Source organism: Physeter macrocephalus, chromosome 11, assembly GCF_002837175.3.
Source record: "Physeter macrocephalus isolate SW-GA chromosome 11, ASM283717v5, whole genome shotgun sequence".
Taxonomy (NCBI): domain Eukaryota; kingdom Metazoa; phylum Chordata; class Mammalia; order Artiodactyla; family Physeteridae; genus Physeter; species Physeter macrocephalus.
Genome location: NC_041224.1, coordinates 97,861,498 through 97,881,760, shown reverse-complemented (window position 1 = coordinate 97,881,760; position 20,263 = coordinate 97,861,498). Strand labels below are relative to the sequence as shown.

Genomic DNA, 20,263 nt, shown 5'->3' with positions numbered 1-20,263 from the left:
GCTCAAACCCATGTCTCCTGCCTTGGCAGGCGGATTCTTAACCACTGTGCCACCAGGGAAGTGCATATGTATGTGGTATTAATTTAGTATTGTAGTAGAAATGCTAATATTGTTGAGTCAGAATCTCTAGCTATTCTGTTTTTTTGAAATCTGCAATGGAATTTTTTCTTACCCAGGGATAAAGTTCTAAGGTTAAAATGCATAAAGTGAAAATATAGGTATGGATAGGTAGGAGATAAGACCAGTTAAAGAAACTTCTGGTTATGCTTCTTATTGCACACTCTTTCCAAGACAAATACTCATTGAGTGAGATTGTAAACATAATCAACTACACTGTTTAAAATGTTTTTTCCCCCAAATTATTTATTTATTTATTTTGGCTGCCCCAGGTCTTTGTTGCAGCATGCAGACTTCTTAGTTGCAAAAGGATGAGGGATCTAGTTCCCCAAGATCGAACCTGGGCCCCCTGCATTGGGAGTGCAGAGTCTTACCCGCTGGACAACCAGGGAAGCCCCTAAAATGTTATTTTTATGTCTTAAATTTTTTTTTGCTGGAGTACTTAAAGTTAAATTTTCATAAGATAAATATGCATTTATGCAAATCAACTTTATGCAAATATCCATATTTTGGTAGCTGATTGACTATATTTTGAGATTGAGTTATTATATAATCCATAAACTCATATAAACTAGGACAAATTTTTATTTGAACCATTAAAGTCCATATCATTCCAATCAGAGTTAGTCACTGATTTCCTCTTGAATATGAGAATTTTCCAGGATTGGTAATTATGAGAGAGTAGTTTAAAATCCTCAAAATTTCTCATGTTTCATAGCCCCATAGTGAAGTTTTTCCTTTTTTTTTTTTTTTGGCCCTCCCACAGAAAGTAATCCTGAAATTACAACTCTGCTCTGCTCTTAATTTCTTCACAGATTACAACTTCTCTTCCTTTTTTCTCACCTTTTCACATATTATGTATTTGTTACAGAAACAGTTTTTCCTCTAAAATGGATGGGATGTCTTCAGAGGCTAATGAAGAAAAGTAAGTTTGGGAAATGCAGCTAAAAATGTTCAGCTCTTTATCAGGGAAAGATACTTTTCCAATTAGTAAGACATGTTTATAACTTCTGAAATGTTTTCCCAGTCTGTTCCAGGGAAAAGAAGTAAATGTTACAAAGTCACAGCACTCCCTTCCATATCTTTATATAAACTCATCTAGAGTCAAAACTGATAGGGACTTTAGAGACCACTTCCTATCTCTTCAATTTAAGGATGAGAAAATTGAGGCCCAAGAAAATGAAATGATTTGTCTAAAGTTGGCATCACAAACTAGTGGCAGTTTACAGCCTACAGGCATATATATATATATATATATATATATATATATATATATATATATATATATATATGACAAAGAAAAATTGTCTAAACAATGTTTTTTAATTTTTGAATTAGTTGCCAAAATTTCAAGATTTCATACAACAATTAGATTTTCAGCTTTTCCTAAAAAATCAAGTGGTGCAACACTGGGCTCATATTCTTGCTTGGCAACAACTAACCTGAGCAGAGTGCATAATAGCTGTGATGATCAAACCAGGCAGGAAGGAATTCCCCTTTACAGTCTCAATACCACCTATTGTTCTTGCATCTGCTAAGTTGTCTGTTTGGCCACCATAGCCAGTTGAATATTCAAAACCTGGTCTAAAAATCACACTGTAGTAAAACCAGAACTAGAGTCTCTTGATTTATGGTCCATTTATCTTTTTTTTTTTTTTTTTTTTTTGGCTGCACTGCGGCTTGCAGGATCTTAGTTCCCTGATCAGGGATTGAACCACGGCTATGGCAGTGAAAGCACTGAGTCCTAACCACTGGACCGCCAGGGAATTCCCTTTCTTTCTTTTTTTTTTTTTTTCTTTTGGTCCATTTATCTTATAATTGTGCTTATATAAATCAATATGGTAAATTATGTTTTACTGATTGTTTTTCAAGAGATGGTCTTATGGTATACCATATGTATTTTAAAACACTGACTTTCTAAATACTGAATTTAAGTCTTGTAAATTTTATTAAGTGAAAGTGATGCCAAGTGTTAAGTGATGACCAATTTAAAAGCATGTAAGGGATGTTGTAATGATGGGTTTTAGAAATTCAGTCTTTTACCACTGTGTATGTAAATTTTTTTTCTTCTTTCAGTGACAATGTAGAGAGACCTGTTAGAAGACGACATTCCTCAGTAAGAAACACCTATTTGAGCTAATAATTGTTACCTTTTATTGAATGATGACTACATACCACAGTAATTTTGAGTGATATCACCATCCCAACCCCGCTGGCTTCTATTGCTCTCTGGATAAAGACTCAAATATTTAACCTGATTACACAATTAAAATTCCTATTTTATGGGTTTCATGGTAATTTAATACATTCTGTGCTATGTAAATTATACTTTAATAAAGCTGTTTAAAAAATATATTTAAATGTGTACAAAGCTGTAGCAAGTACAATAGTCCAGCTCAAACCGATTTAAGCACAAAATTTATTGGGTTATGAAATTGAAAAAATCCAAAGATAGGGATGATGTTAGGCACAATTTAACCAATCAGGTGTTCCAACAGTAGCACCAGAGGTTGTAGGGTACTTTCACTGTAAGCATCTTTGCCACAAACACTTTTGCCACATAACTAATTGGCAGCAGTGCAATTTAGCTGTAAAGGTTAAATAACTAGTTGATAGTTTGATTTCATTTCTTCATTGATGCAGTACTATCATTTTTATATTACATAAATCTGAGATACGCCAAGGTCTCCAAGGCAGAGTTGAACCCATTTCTCCCACAGAATTTTGGAACATCTGTCAACAGACATATGATATTATGCCAAGAACAAACAACAGTGTGGAAGGGTTTTATAATGCAATACAAAGCTCAGTTACAAATATGTATCCTAGTATTTGGAAACTGATACTTGTCTTAATGAAGAAAGAAATTTTAATGAAAAAGAAAAAGCGTGATGCCAAATGAAGAGAATGAATCAATAAACAAAAAAATGTATAAAATACTGTGAGCAAAAGACAGAAGGCAAGTGCTTAGGTACAACCCACAAAATAAAATCAGTTATTTGCTCAGTATTGCCATGAATCTACACACATTGTAAATGTATTCAAGTATTTCATATCCTGCAATAAAGTCTTTAACTTTCTTATTCATTTTTCATGTTTCATTATGTCCCCTTTAATGTCCCTCTTTTATCTTTTATAGCAAAATTGCCTTACGGCCAGTTAGTTATGCAGCAAAAATGTTTGCAGCAAAGATGTCTGTGGCAAATATGCTTATGGTGAAAGTACTGGACACGATCACCAGTACTATGAGTTCATTTTTTATACTCTGATCACTTTCTCTGGGTAATCTCCATTATCAGAACGGCTCTCCCTCTGTGATTACTACAGTACATCTAGCTCTCCCAACTTCCAGGTTCAAGTTCTACATGAAAAATAGTGTCTATTTCCTCAGGATAAAAAAACAAACAAACAAAAGAAACAGAATACTCAGGATTAAATCATGTTGGCTTGATTATCTTGACCATATCTTGATATGGGTCAAGTCCTCATTACCAAACCAGTCACTATGGACAAAAGAATATCATGTGCAGATTGTTCACAGCCAGGGCTACCTGTTGAACCCTAGAGTTGGAGTAGAGCTTTACCGAGACCACATGGGATGAGAGTAGGCAAAATAATTGGGGAATGTGGGCAAGGAGAAGGGAATAGATGCCGAATATTTAAAGCAGCCACAAAGTATACCACTGAGCAATATGAATTTGAGGAGTTTTAGAGGTTTTTACAGGAATTTTAGCATCTCTACCTTTCTGCTCATGGTATAACTTGAAGTGATTATTAATAGACATTGCAGATTTTCTTGAATAATTCTGGTCTAGATTTTGAAATGCAGACTTTCTTGAATAATTCTGTTCTAGATTTTGAAACCCCCAAGGAGTCCTCTTCAGGACCTTAGAGGTGGGAATGGGAATGAAACTGTTCAGGTAAGTCTCTGGTACAAATGCTTTATAGATGACTATTTTCAGTGATATTTTTAATAGTTAGAAACTTTATTAGCTATATGAAGGGAGAATGTCATAAGTGATTCTCAATTGAATATGTACAAGTAAGCATCCCATGGCCTTAAGGTTAAAATCCAAACACTTGAGCAAGCTGGCACTCTTGATTTTTAACCCGTTTGCTTTTCCAGACTTCTTTCTTGCCACCCTCATACATGTATCTCACCATTCAGAACTGTTTACCATTCCCCAAACAGACATGAACTGTCAAGCCTGCAGGTATTTACATGTGATGTTACCCCTGTCTAGATGGCTAGGCCCTCATTCTTCATTTATCTGCCAGTATTTTATTAGAATTTTTTTTTCAAACACACTGAAAAGTAGAATTTTAGGGTGAATGTTCATATAGTCATTACCTAGATTCTATAATTAATATTTTATCATACTTGGTTTATCATATATTTGTAGTCCTCTATTTTTAAATTTTATTTATTTATTTATTAATTTTGGCTGTGTTGGGTCTTCATTGCTGCACATGGGCTTTCTCTAGTTGCAGCGAGTGAGGGCTACTTTTTGTTGCGGTGTGCAGACTTCTCATTGCAGTGGCTTCTTTTGTTGCGGAGCATGGGCTCTAGGCACATGGGCTTCAGTAGTTGTGGCTCACGGGCTTAGTTGCTCCACAGCATGTGGAATCTTCCCGGACCAGGGCTCAAACCTGTGTCCTTTGCATTGGCAGGCGGATTCTTAACCACTGTGCCACCAGGGAAGCCCTGTAGTCCTGTTTCTCTGGTAATTCCTATTTGTTTTCAAGACTCAGTTTTGGTATCATTTCTCTCAGAAAATCATCCCTTAACATCTTCTATTGTAGTTGTTTACTAATGTCCATTCTAAATTGAGAACTCTCTGAGGTCGGGACTTCCTTATGTGTTTTTTAGTATATTATGCCTGGTATATAGTTCACTTTCAGTACATTTTGTTGATTGATGAAATGCGTATAGTTTTGGAGACCATATAATTCTGAGTGCTTACACTACTTCTGCCTCTCTTATCTTTCTATTTCTCAAATACATCAAGCCTTTCCCTGCCTCAGGGCCTTTGCACATGCTCTGCCTGGAATGTTTTCTCTCTGCCCAACTCTTCATCTGACTACTAACTAATCCTTCAGGTCTCAACTTAATGTACTTCCTCAAAGAAATCTTCCATGATTATCAGGCTAAATTATTTTTTTATATACAATTTTTATTCACACCACTCATTACACTTTGAATTTTATATTTGTGTGGATTTTTTGTTTTAATCTGTTTCATCATTAATCCGCATTAGAGTAAGGACTGTATTGTTTCCTTTACCAGTCTTTTTCCATCACTCAGCACGGGATTTGGTATGTGTGGGTTTTTTAAATTTAATGAATGTTTGAATGAGTAAATCACAGATTCATAGACTCGTAGAGCTTTAAAACCAACAGGACCTCAATACTAATCTTGAATCTAGTTCCTTCATTACATAGATGAGAAATATGAGGTCCAGAGAGGTTAAATGTTTTGTCTAAGCCCACACAGTTAGTGGCAAACTTCAAATTGGAGCTCTGATCTCCTAATTTCTAACTCAGTGCTCTTTCCAATATACCACACAAATTTCAGGGTTTTTTAGTAAGAAATATAGTAGTATTTACTATGTCCATATTATTGTCATTATTAAGCTCAAAGCTGCCTGTAGTGTCTGCCAAAGATCTTAACAGAGAGGATGATTCTTTGTTATAACAAAACTTGTCCTCAGTTATCCAGAATTAGCAGTTAAAATTCTCTATGGATTTCATTTGGTTTTGTCTTTTGCTTTTTGTGTTCGGTATCTACATGATTAAAAATGTTTGCCGTTGTTAAGGAAGATGAGGGAAAATAAAAGTAGTATATTATAATGAAAAGATGCTCAGCATCACTAATCATTAGGGAAATGCAAATCAAAACCACAGTGAGATATCAACTCATACCCATTAGGATGGCTACTATTAAAAAAAACAAACAAACAGAAAATAGCAAGTGTTGGCTAGGATGTAGAGTAATTGGAACCCTTGTGCACTGTTGGTAAGAATGTAAATGGTGCAGCTGCTGTAAAAAATAGTGGTTCCTCCAAAAATTAAAATAGAATTACCATATGATCCAGCAATTCCACTTCTGGGTGTATACCCAAAATAATTGAAAGCAGGGTCTTGAAGATATGTATACCACTGTTTATAGCAGTGATATTCACAGTAGCCAAAAGATGGAAGCAACCCAGAGTCCATTGAAGGATGAATGGATAAACAAAATGTGGTGTCTATGGAATATTATTCAGCCTTAAAAAAAGAAGGAAGATGCAAAAAGGAGGAGATATGGGGATATATGTATATTTATAGCTGATTCACTTTGTTATAAAGCAGAAACTAACACACCATTGTAAAGCAATTATACTCCAATAAAGATGTTAAAAAAAAAAAGAAGAAGGAAATTCTGATACATACTACAACATGGATGAACCTTGAGGACATTATGTTAAGTGAAATAAACCAGTCACAAAAAGACAAATACTTTATAAATTACACTTATGAAGTACCTACAGTAGTCATATTCATAGAGACAGAACGTAAAATTGTGGTTGTGGGGAGGTTGGCGGGGAAAAGGAGTTGTTTAATGTATACACAATTTCAGTTTTGCAAGATGCAAAGATTTCTGGAGATTGGTTGCACGACCATATAGAGGTACTTAATACTACTGAAGTGTACACTTAAAAACAGTTACGGACTTCCCTCGTGGCGCAGTGGTTGGGAATCTGCCTGCCAATGCAGGGGACGCCAGTTTGAGCACTGGTCCGGAAGATCCCACCTGCCACAGAGCAGCTAAGCCCGTGAGCCACAACTACTGAAGCCCGCACGCCTAGAGCCCATGTTCCGCAACAAGAGAAGCCACCGCAATGAGAAGCCCGTGCACCGCAATGAAATAAATAAATAAATTTAAAAAACAGTTAAGATGCTTCAGTACGTTATGCTAAGTAAAATAGTCACAGAAGGAAAAATACATGATTCCACTTATATGAGGTGTCTGAAATAGTCAAAGTCATGGAAGCAGAGAAGAGAACAGTGGTTGCCAGGGACAGAGAGGAGGGGGAAATGGTGAGTTGCTAATCAACAGGTATAAAGTTTCAGTTATGCAAAATGAATGAATTCTAGAGATCCACTGTGCAACATTGTCGCTATAGTTAACAGTATTGTATCGTACACTTAAAAATCTGTTAAGAGGGTAGATTAAGTGTTCTTACCACAATAAAATAAAATAAAATTTTAATTTTTGAAATTTATTTTTTTGTACAGCAGGTTCTTATTAGTTATCCATTTTATACATATTAATGTATATATGTCAATCCTAATCTCCCAATTCATCACACCACCACCCCCCAAAATTAAAATTCTTAAAAGTTGTTAAGATGGTAAATTTTATGTGAATTGTATTTTACCGCAATTTTTAAAAAATTTTTAATCTTAAAAATAGTATAGTAAGGTTACCATAATAGGCAACATATCACTTGTTTTGTTCCCAGTCTTTCTTCTACTTAATAGCAAAATAACCATTCATTTAAAGGAGAGAGAAAAGGTAAGGGATAGTAATCACCTTCCTTAAATATGTTGTTTGTGTCACTGTGCTTATTTTTCACATTGCAAATCATATTCATGTTAAGCGCTTCTATATTGGAATTTTTTGGAGAATCAGATTAATTAACAAAATTAATGATATCACATTAATTCAAAATAAGAACTGGTCTCTGTCTATCGTAATCTTGGAGACCTAATTCACGGTGGTTTCATTAAAAATCATACCATATATTCTCTGCCCTTAGGAATCCAATGCTTTGAGAAATAAGAAAAACTCTCGTCGAGTCAGCTTTGCAGATACTATAAAGTAAGTTGAAAAAAAAATTATTAAAATGTTACAGGTAATACTTTTTGTGTGTCACACGAAATATGTTGGTACTGACTGATTCGGATAATTTGTGTTTCAATTAGAGAAGCTTTAGAAAATTGTTATTTAAAAGGCTGTTATGCTTAAAAGAGAAACATTGAAAGCATCCCCTCTACAGTCCAGAACTAAACAACTATGTCTTAACAGCTGCTATTTAACATTGTACTGGAGGTGCTAACCAAAAAAAAAAAACTAGAGAAAGAAAATGGAGTTATAAAAATTGGAAAGATGGGGATAAATCTGTCACCTTTGCAGATTAAATAATTGAATATTAGGAAAATCCAAGAATATCAATTGAAATACCTCTATAAACAGTAAGTAGTAGGATACAAAATTAATATTTAGAAATTAATATATTTCCTATATAAAAATAATAACCAGATAGAAGATAAATGTCCTTTTTTCCATTATATTTAGTTGCTGTAAATTTAATAATAAAAGAATATAAATTGTACAGGGATTTCCCTGGTGGTCCAGTGGTTAGGACTCCACACTTCCACTGCAGGGGACACAAGTTCGATCCCTGGTCGGGGAACTAAGATACCAGATGCCCTGCAGCATGGCCAAAAAAAAAAAAAAAAAAAGAATTGTGCAAATGAAGACAAGTTCCTGAATAAAAAGATTTAACATCATAAAGACATCACTTCTCCCTAAGTTATTAATTTAATGTAATTCTTATATGTAATGTTTTTATGATTATTTTCTTGATGCTGAGCAGTATATTTGTATTTCCTCATTGATTGAAGAGTTGTTTAATTGAGAATTTTAACATTCATATCTAGGTGGTAAAGACATCTTGTGGTCATTAATTTTCAGTTATATTGTAGTGAGAGAATACTAATTTGTATTATTTTTATTTTTATTGAAATTTTCTGTGTGGTCTTGTATATGATCAGTTTCTGTGAATGATCCATCCACTTGAACAGAAGATACATTTTGTATTTTAGGGTGTAGAATTTGATATATATCAATTATATCCATCGTATACATGTTATTTAGGTCTTCTGTAATTTTGTATAATTTTAGTCACTTTAATCTGCATGAATTATGAGAGAGGTAAATTAGTCTCTGACAGTGCATCCCACTCTATCCAGTAGTTTTTCTTTATGAATGTTTATTCTGTGTTTATTGGTGCATAGTCATCACTGTTATATCTTCATTCGGGATTGCACTTTCTAACATTATGAAATATTCATCTTTGCTTTGTTTATTGCTTTTTGACCCAAATTCTACCTAGACTGATGTTAAAATTTCTGTCTTTGTTATATTTTTGTCTTCATTTTTGTGGTATATCTTTGTGCAATGTTTGACCATGTATGAGCAATGGTAAAGTTAGTCTATTTCCTCTCTCCCAACCCAATTTTACTTAATAATATACTTTTGTACTATTAAATTTGCTTAAACTTCAATTAAAACTTCATTGTATTATATGATATCCTTTGGCATTTATAATGGATGAGGTTATTGGCCTACTTCTTCTTCTCATTTTCTCCCCCTCATTCCTTACCTATCTTTTTTTAAAATTTTATTTATTTATTATTTATTTTGGCCACACTGGGTCTTCGTTGCAGCACATGGGCTTCTCTTGTTGCGGTGTGCGGGCTCTAGAGCGCATGGGCTCAGTAGTTGCAACATGCAGCTCTCGGGGCACGCGGGCTTAGTTGCAGTATGTGGGATCTTAGTTCCCTGACCAGGAATCGAACCTGGTCCTCCTGCATTGGGAGCACGGAGTCTTAACCACTGGGCTACCAGGGAACTTTTTCCCCCACCCCCCACCTTTTTTTTAAGTGGTAGTATATCTCTTTCTCCCTTTCTCTCACTCTCTTATCTCTCTATCTCTCTCTCTGGGTATTTGACATTAGGTCATCTGTCACATTTGTGTCTTAGTTGTATTATATATATTTAAATGTTCACATCAGTTCTATTACTATAGTTGCCCTAATTATCTCTTGGTTGGCCAAAGCTTTTTCTCTTATGTTTTCCCAAGAAGGGCTCATTGAAGCAATACTCCCTGAGTTCTTGGGTGCTCAGACTGTTAGTCATAGCCTTTACACTTGAAGATTTAGCTGGATATAAAATCTTCAGTTCACATTTTCTTTTTTTCACATTGAATATGTTTTGTTTGTTTTGTTTTTGGTTTTGTTTTTTATCAAACACCAAAGTCACTGAGGGTTTTTTCTGTTTTTTATACAGCAGGTTCTTATTAGTTATCTATTTTATACATATTAGTGTATGTATGTCAATCCCAGTTTCGCAATTCATCCCACCACCACCCCACATTTTCTTTACGGAACTTGTTAATGTGATTCTGTTATCTTTTGGCATTGAATGTTTCTATGAACAAGTCAGAGGAGAGCATGATTTTTTCCCCTCATAAACAACCAAATCTTTTTGACAGGCTAACAGATTTCTTTTTCCTTTATCTTTGAAGTTTATTGAAGTTTATTGACTTTACTTGGATACATCTTTATTTTGACTGTTTTGGGTCTTGAATCTTGAATTAACCTTTAAATATCTTTTTCTATTTCATTATTTAAATTTCGTTAGGGACTCAATAATTTAGAAACACAAATTATGTTTAAATTCTTTGCTTTTTTTCTGTATTATATTCTCTCTTAAGTCCTTTTATTTTCTTTTACTTTGTTCAGTTAAAATTTTTTTCTATGTCCTTTACCATATTTTCCAAGATACTTACTTACCCTTATGTCTCTTCCAGTTTTGCCTTCATTCTGTGATGATTGTATTTTTTCTTCTGCTTCTTTCATGAGTTTCATCTATTTGTGTGTCATTTCCTGTTTTCTTACCATCTTTTCCGTGAGTTCTTGTATTTCTGCTTTCATTTCTGTCTTTGATAGAGATGATTGCTTTGTTATGTTTTTTAAGTCCATAGCAAACTGTATGCATACAATTTTCATTTTCTCTGGACAACATTTTTCTGAGTGTTTTTCTTATGTTAATAAGTTATGTTATACTTTGCTTTCTTTTAATCTTACGGTGTCCTTATGGATTGTATACTTTTTACTCATCATTGAATGGGTTGGGTTTTCCTGAACCACCTATTTTCAAGAAATTTCTGTGGAGGGAGAGGGTATGAAATGGTGTTCCAGGGTAGCTGTCTTTTTGTAAACAGGCTCTCCTTTTAGTTATCATAAAGATAGCTTGTCTACTTAATATCACCTTCTTCAAATTTTATTTTCTGTATAATTCAGACTTCTTTAACTTGGCCTATTGTGAGGCGAGCTCCTAGATCAATTTAACCTTGAATTTAAACATTTTAGGATGAGGCTTGATTGTTTCTTGTCCAGAAATCTTCCTAGGAAAGTCCTGGGCTTTGATCTGCATTGTTTCCCATTCCTCATTTGTTCCTCTCTCTCCTCCAAATTCTTTATCTTAACAAACCTTTAGGATCAGACAGATTAAAGAAATTCAATTCTGTATTTGCCATATAAAACATGATTTTGCATTAGGATAAGTTTATAGTTGCCCAGGATTTCAGTTGTGGGGCTATTGGGAACATGTTTTCTTCTTTTCCTTAGAGGAGTAGTAAGTAGATGTTGGTAAGGGGTGAAGAAGGGGGTTCCCACTTAGCGGCAGATTATGAGACATCTTTCTGTTACTGAGTAGTTCCAAACAGTAGGTACCTTCTGAAATATAAATTCATTGTTGTCGATTGATAGTAATTTTAATTGTTTTATACTTCTTTTCTGTCCATCTTTTATCCATAAATCAATTAACGTCTTCCTGGATAAACATGAGTTATCAATATTTCATATGTATTGAATTCTGGGAGTGGGGGGGTGGGAAAGACATAGTAAGATTTGGTATTATCAGGAAAGACTAGCTGCCAGTAGACTTCCCTAGGTGGTATATTCCTTGGTGATGTTGCTACTGTCTTCCTAGATCTTACCCTTGGCTTTGCAGACTCCGTATTGTTTTTTTCTGTACCAAAAATGGGCCTATCTCTTAGAGATGGACTTCTGCTAAACAGATTCACTAGAGATTTGTGTATAAATAAGAATGCTACTACTAAATATATCATGAGAACCAAATCAAATGAATCAGAACCCTTATTTGAGTAGATCAGTACATTCCTTATAGGCATTCTACCTAAGAAAGTAAATTATAATGTAAATATGGCTTGCTGATCATGGAATCTGAACTATTAGTTATTTGAATGATTCAGAATGTTTAATGGCACCAGGCTAATGAATCCATGTCCACAGTAGGTACATACACATCTACTGCAAGCCTTGAATGATTCTGTCTGTATACTCCTTGAATAGGTGTGGCCAAGGTTTGATTTAATAACTCATTTTCTCCCCCTTGTTTCAGGCTGACTTTTCCTTCACATGCTGTTTTTTTGTTTTATTGATATTTTTGACTGTGCCACTTGGCTTGTGGATCTTAGTTCGCTGACCAGGGATTGAACCCAGGCTACTTGGTGAAAGCGCTGAGTCCTAATCACTGGACTGCCAGGGAATTTCCTTACATGTTTTCTTTAAGAATATTAATGTTAATGTAAAAATAACTATTTAAAATTTTCTGTTAAGCATTTGATTGTTCCTTGTGCTGTGTTAGATATTTTTGTGTAAATTACCTTTTTTCTTTTGAGTTACTTCCTTAGGATTATAGTCCCCAAAGTAGAATTGCCGGACTTAAAAGAAGAAATGGTTACATAGTCATTTTTACATTTTTGTTATTGGTTTTATTACCTCTAGTAATATACCTTTTTTTTCCTAAGGCACTGTAAAGATTAGATTTTAACACTTAATTTTAGTTGATTTTATTGTTATCTTAGTTATTTTATTTTTATTTTTATTTTTTTTAGTTATTTTAATTTGTACTTTATTTTTCATTACTATTTTTTCTATATTTTGTTCATTTATGCTTTTTTTTTCCTTCTCATTTTGAAACGTTTCATTTTTTATTTCCTTGTCTACCTAGACGATATTGAAGAAAATATTTTAAAGTTTTTGTGTGGTTAAACCCTTTAAATTTTGTATTATTAAAGCATGTGTCTTTCTTGGTTCATAAATAATTTTTGCAACAGATTGTACCTTTGAAAGCTTTCCTTGTATCACAGATACTATATAGGTTGAAAAAAAAAATGAGAGAGCAAGGAACAACCATAATTAAGATAAATATACAGAAAGATAAATATGGAGGAAAGAATTATTTTGCCCTTTCAGTTAGGTGTCTCCATATGTTTGTTAAATATGTTTTATTAATTATATACATTTACAACTTACTCTTTGTCTACCTAATATGTGGTGTTCTAAAATTTGGATCTTGAGGCATCTAAATATATTTCTGCATTTTCTTCTTTGTATTTCTTTCATTTTTTTCCTCTGACTTTTTTTTTTCTTTTTTTTTTTTTTTTTTGTGGTACGCGGGCCTCTCACTGTTGTGGCCTCTCCCGTTGTGGAGCACAGGCTCCGGACGCACAAGCTCTGGACGCACAGGGTCAGCAGCAATGGCTCACGGGCCCAGCTGCTCCGCGGCATGTGGGATCTTCCCGGACCGGGGCACGAACCCGTGTCCCCTGCATCAGCGGCGGATTCTCAACCACTGCGCCACCAGGGAAGCCTGGAAGCCCCTGATTTCTTTTTTTTTTTTTTTTTTTTACATGTAATTTGGTTTATTCATTGTTAGTTTTCATTGAAAACTTTCCTCCTACTGTATGATAGCAACCTTGTTTAGTTCTAATACTTTTTTGCTATGAAACTTAATATGTTGGATGACTTCATAATTATCTTTTCTGTTGTTTGTCCACAGATAATTTTTAGCTGTGAATATTTTTAATTTGTAACTTATTGGTTGTAGATTGAGTTTAAAATTTAAAAAAATTTAGTCAATAGCCATTTTTTAATAGGGTAACTCAGCCAATTTACATTTGTTAAAATCAGTACACCTATTCTCCCTGTATTGTTGGTTAAATTTAACTTTGTTGTTGCAGATTTTTGTTTTGTATTTAAACAAGAATGGATATTGGATTTTATAAATGCTTTTGACCATCTACTAAAATAACTAGAGTTTTCCCAGTTTAATCTTTAATATGATAAAACAAATTTTTGGGTGTTGAGTTATTAGCATTCCTGGGATAAATCCAGTTCAGTCATAAAATATTCTTCTATTGGGTGGGCCAAAAGGTTCATTCGGTTTTTTCCTTAAGATGGCTCTAGTAGCACTTACTGTCTTTAACTTCATTCGAAACAATTTTGTTAGATTGTATGTGACAGCTGTTATATCAGCGTGCATTTTAAAAAACTTCAAAATTGATGAATTTTTGTGTAGCCATTTTAATATTGAAGATGGAAGAAAAAAAGCAACATTTTCGGCATATTATGCTTTATTATTTCAAGAAAGGCAGAAAAACAAGTGAAACGCCAAAAAAGATTTGTGCAATGTATGGAGAAGGTGCCGTGATCAATCGAACGTGTCAAAAGTGGTTTGCGAAGTTTCCTGCTGGAGATTTCTCACTGGACGATGCTCCATGGTCAGGTACACCAGTTGAAGTTGATAGCAATCAGATCAAAACAATAATTGAGAGCAGTCAGCATTATACCATGCAGGAGATAGCTGACGTACTCAAAATATCCAAATCAAGCATTGAGAATCATTTGCACTAGCTTGGTTATGTGAATAGCTTTGATGTTTGGGTTCCACATAAGTTAAGCAAAAAAACCCTTCTTGACCATATTTCTGCATGCGATTCTCTACTGAAACATAATGAAAATGTTCCATTTTTAAAACCAATTGTGATGGGCAATGAAAAGTGGATACTGTACAATAATGTGGAACGGAAGAGATCTTGGGCAAGTGAAATGAACCACCACCAACCACACCAAAGATGTTGATGTTCTGTATATGGTGGGATTGGAAGGGAGTCCTCTATTATGAGCTTCTTCAAGTGAAATGAACCACCACCAACCACACCAAAGATGTTGATGTTCTGTATATGGTCGGATTGGAAGGGAGTCCTCTATTATGAGCTTCTTCCAGAAAACCAAACGATTCATTCCAACAAGTACTGCTCCCAGTTAGACCAACTGAAAGCAGCACTGGACAAAAAGAGTACAGAATTAGTCAACAGAAAACGCATAATCTTCCATCAGGATAACACAAGACTGCATGTTTCTTTCATGACCGCGCAAAAACTGTTAAAACTTGTATGGGAAGTTGATTCATCCGCCATATTCACCAGACATTGCACCTTTGGATTTCCATTCATTTTGGTCTTTACAACATTCTCTTAATGGAAAAAATTTCAATCCCCTGGAAGACTGTAAAAGGCACCTGGAACAGTACTTTGCTCAAAAAGATCCATCTTTTGAGAAGATGGAATTATGAAGTTGCCTGAAAAATGGCAGAAGGTAGTGGAACAAAAAACGGTGAATACGTTGTTCAATAAAGTCCTTGGTGAAAATGAAAAATGTATCTTTTATTTTTACTTAAAAAACCGAAGACACTTTTTGACCTACCCAATAAAACATTGCTAGGGAATTCCGTGGCAGTCCAGTGGTTAGGAATCTGTGCTTCCACTGGAGGGGGCACAGGTTCTATCCTTGGTCAGGGAACTAAGATCCTGCAAGCCACACGATTTAAAAAAAAAAAAAAAAAAACTTGCAGATTTTCAGTAATCTTTAATTTGTTTTCTAGAGTATTCCAGACAGAGCCTCATATGTGTGCGGTGCAGCCAAACAAAAACAAAAACATTGCTAGAGGCAGTTTGCTTATATTTTGGGATTTCTGCACTAATATTCATATGTGAGATTGGCCTATTGGTTTTGTTGTGTGCTATTCTTACTTGGTTTTACTACAAAATCAATCAGAAAGCTTTATTTTACCTATCTCAAAACAGACTATAAATTAACATCATAGTGTTCTAATTAAAACTTCCAGATTTTCGGGAGTTCCCTGGTGTCCTACTGGTTAGGATTCCGGGCTTTTACTGCCATGGCCTGAGTTCAATCCCGGTTCATGGAACTGAGATATCCTGCAAGCCACACAATTAAAAAAAAAAAAAACTTGCAGATTTTCAGTAATCTTTATTTTGTTTTCTAGAGTATTCCAGACAGACCCTCATATGAAAATAGTGAAAAAGTCAGAAATTTCAGGTAAATTTGTTACTGCAATCCCTGCTAAATCTGTTGTCTATATAATTATGCTGTGGTTATCTAACCAGATAATTGGTATAACTTAGTATCCATCTTATTGCTTAAAAAGTGTAACTTGAGCCATGGGGGGCAGAACATAAGGTACATCATTAGTATTTTTTTTATTGTTGTTAATGTCCTTATGCAATTTTTCTAATGCTTAATCAGTGTATTATTGAAAAACTTTAATCTTTTCTCTATTTATAGAAACAGAAGCAGGAGGAAATGTCCTATTTATGCAGTAAGTAAAAAAATGTGATGTAAATTATACTTTAAAACTTGTTTATTCCTATTAAATGAAGTGTTTTTAAAGTTAAAATTCTTTTTGTTTTTTATTTCCATTCCTTTTTGTGGAATACTTAGGATTAATTCAGAAAACAAATTCTTTGCATAATTTAATATACTGCTATAGTTGATAAGTATGTGCATTGTATACCTTATCCTATTAAGAGGGATGAAACATTCTACTTTCATATATAAATCCTCAAATACATGAGCTAGTACAAAACAATAAATACCAAGTCCTCAGATTTTTTCATTAAACTAGTTTTTCTTATTATAACATTAATACAAAAAATTAAATAGCAGTAGGCTTGAACAAATGAAAACATGCTTATCTTAATCATAAGAGAAATACAAACTTAGACTATATTGAGACATAATTTTTCATCTAATCAGTTAAGAATATAGGTAAAAAGTCTCATTGCTAGTGGGTATATATTGTAGAAGGCAATTGGCAATATCATTCAAAATTTTAAATGCACATGCTCTTTGGCTCAGAGATTTCATGTCTGGGAATTTATCTTACCAATACACTTGTAAATGTGTGAAATAATGATATAAAGTTATTCACTGTAACATTTATTTTAATAGTAAAAGATGTAAAAGATCCTAAAGGTCCATCAGTAAGGGACTGGTTAAATAAATTACAATTTTTCCATGTAATTGACTAGTGTTGAGCTGGAAAGAAAAAAAAGATTCTCTTTATATATTGACACAGAAAAATCTCTAGGCCATATTACTTAGGCTCCTCACAGATAAACACTGTTGATAATTTTGGATGTCCTTGCAGAAATTTTATATGTATATCCAGGTGCATGGTTTATCTTTAGTTTTTTTTTTTTAAACAAAACAAAAATGGGATCACTCAGTGTCTTTGGCACTTTCCGTGCTGTTACATGTAGATCTACCTCAGTCTATTGTAATCTGTTGTATGTCTGCACCAACATTTAGTCAGCTCCCCATCGATGGACGTTTGGGTTAACTTTTTTTTTGGCTGCGCCGCGCCCTGGGATCTTAGTTCCCCAGCCAGGGATTGAACCTGGGTCCGGTGCAGTGGAAGTGTGGAGTCCTAACCGCTGGACTGCCAGGAAATTCCCTGGGTTGTTTCCTTTGACTTACCTTTTTTTTTTAAAGCTAAATTTCTAGAAAATGAGTTGCTTTACAGGTCACTCGTTTTTTCGTTGTTTTTTTTTAAATTTATTTTAATTTTGGCTGCGGTGGGTCTTCGTTGCTGCGCTCAGGCTTTCTCTATTTGCAGGGAGCCGGGGCTACTCTTCATTGCAGTGCGGGCTTCTCACTGCAGTGGCTTCTCTTGTTGCAGAGCACTGGCTCTAGGCACGCAGGCTTCAGTAGCTGTGGCACGTGGGCTCAGTAGTTGTGGCTCCTGGGCCTTAGAGCGCAGGCTCAGCAGTTGTGGCTCACAGGCTTAGCTGCTGTGAGGAATGTGGGATCTTCCTGGACCAGGGCTCAAACCCGTGTCCCCTGCATTGGGCAGGCGGATTGTTCTTTTTTTTTTTTTTTTTTTTTGTGATACGCGGGCCTCTCACTGTTGTGGCCTCTCCCGTTGCAGAGCACAGGCTCCGGACGCGCAGGCTCAACGGCCATGGCTCACAGGCCCAGCCACTCCACGGCATGTGGGATCTTCCCGGACCAGGGCACGAAGCCGTGTCCCCTGCATCGGCAGGTGGACTCTCAACCATGGCGCCACCAGGGAAGCCCTGGGCAGGTGGATTCTTAACCACTGCGCCACCAGGGAAGCCCCTACAGGTCATTCTTAAAAAAAATAGGGAATTCCCTGGCAGTCCAGCGGTTAGGACTCCGCACTTCCACTGCAGGGGACCCAGGTTCGATCCCTTGTCGGGGAATTAAGATCCCGCAAGCCTCGTGGTATGGCCCCCCCCAAAAAAATTATTTTTAATAAAAAAAAGAAAAAGCAAGCAGCATGTATTAAGCATATTTTTATAGTGTTCTTGAAATTTAGATATCTGAAAAAATTTAATCGTAAGCTCCTTTAATTGCCTTGTAAATTTTTCTGCCAGTATTAGATGAGTCTTTTTTTAAAGATGTCTTTGGAGTTTTCTGCCAGTCACCCTATGAAAACCTATTGCCTACCCTACTCTTTCAACTGTTGTGATTCTTGGTAATTGTCCAGAATATAGATTTTTAAATTACTTTATAATTTTTAGGAATAAGAATCCAGAAGATAACTACTGTGAGATAACTGGTGAGTATGATCAGAGTACTTTTCTTACCATATGTTTTTCTCTTTATCTAGATTCCTTGAAAAATAATATATAAGAGAACGGTGAACAAAAAATGTAGAGAAAGTGTTCGTCTTTACACAAAATCTTTAATTTAAAATTTCACAAACTTGCTAATATTTCTCTCAAAACTGCTGTTCCTCTTGTTCTCTGTCTTGAACTCGCACTCACTGTCATTCACTCAAGTCAGGAATTGAGTCATGTTTTACCTTTTCCTCCTTTCCCCATATCCGTTTGGCCCTATTCTCTTTGATTTTTTTTTTTTTTTTTTTTTCCTGGCTATGCGGCTTGCAGGATCCTAGTTCCCAGACCGGGGATTGAACCTGGGCCCCCTGCAGTGGTAGCAAGGAGTCCTAACCACTGGACCACCAGGGAATTCCCCAGGCCCTATTTTCTTTCAATTCTGTCTCCAAAATATCTGGCCCATCTGTTAGTTATTCTCTGTTCCTTCTGCCCGTGTTTGCATTCAAGTCCTCACTGTTCTTTCTTGGGCTATTGTATTTAGTTTCTTACCCTTCTAGTCCATTCTACATATTTCTAAATCTTATCATATTACCTCCCAGCTTAAAATTGTTCAGTGACACTATTTTGCTTACAGGATAAAACCCACACTCTTTAGCATAAACTTGGAAAACCTTTTATAATTTGGCTTGTTTTTTTCTCCAACTTTATCTCCAGCCCTTTATAGGCATCCTGTGCTCTAGCCCATGAATAACTACTTGCATTTTCCCATGTGGACTTTTTTCCTGCCTGTATCCATTTGAAAATGCTATTTCCTCTGCCTAAAGTGATCTTCCTAATACAGTTTGTCTCATAGTCTTCTCATCTTTCACTTAACTTAGCTTTTCACATAGCTTAACTTTAGTGCTTTCAAAGTAGCCAGTCCACAAACTGTTATAGTCCTTGATAGAAAAGGAACTTGGAATAGAATGTAAATCAACTATGGCAGTAAGCTACTGTTTAGTTAGCGGCATTTTTTTCTTAGCAAAGCTGTACCGATGAAAGGAATTTTACATCAGCTGCAAGCTCCTTATCTCAAAATGAATTAATTAATTGATAATAAGCAGTTCACCATCTGGCAGCATACGTTAAGTAATACTGGCTTAAATCGAGCCTTCACTGACAAAACCAAGGAGTTAGTCACTCTGTTTTGTGCTCTTACAACACCCCTTTTATTTCTTAGTCTATTGTAGAATTTTTTAAAATATAAATTTATTTATTTATTTTTATTTTTGGCTGCGTTGGGCCTTTGTTGCTGTGCACAGGCTTTCTCTAGTTGCCGCGAGTGGGAGCTACTCTTCATTGTGGTGCACAGGCTTCTCATTGCGGTGGCTTCTCTTATTGCAGAGCACGGGCTCTAGGGCACGTGGGCTCAATAGTTGTGACTCATGGGCTCTAGAGTGCAGGCTCGGGCTTCCCTGGTGGCGCAGTGGTTGCGCGTCCGCCTGCCGATGCAGGGGAACCTGGTTCGCGCCCCGGTCTGGGAGGATCCCACATGCCGCGGAGCGGCTGGGCCCGTGAGC

The 20,263-nt window shown here is 35.5% G+C and overlaps 1 protein-coding gene across 1 annotated transcript in view; it reads left to right on the top strand.

The window, feature by feature from the left end:
* KNL1 (kinetochore scaffold 1) overlaps positions 1-20,263 on the top strand; it is a 71,315-nt gene that overhangs the window by 5,913 nt on the left and 45,139 nt on the right. The window contains 7 exon segments of the mRNA XM_007111675.3: positions 989-1,042; positions 2,194-2,233; positions 3,972-4,037; positions 7,920-7,981; positions 16,106-16,158; positions 16,405-16,438; positions 18,666-18,703. Coding sequence (XP_007111737.2) covers positions 1,008-1,042; positions 2,194-2,233; positions 3,972-4,037; positions 7,920-7,981; positions 16,106-16,158; positions 16,405-16,438; positions 18,666-18,703 — 328 coding nt within the window. The 5' untranslated portion in view covers positions 989-1,007.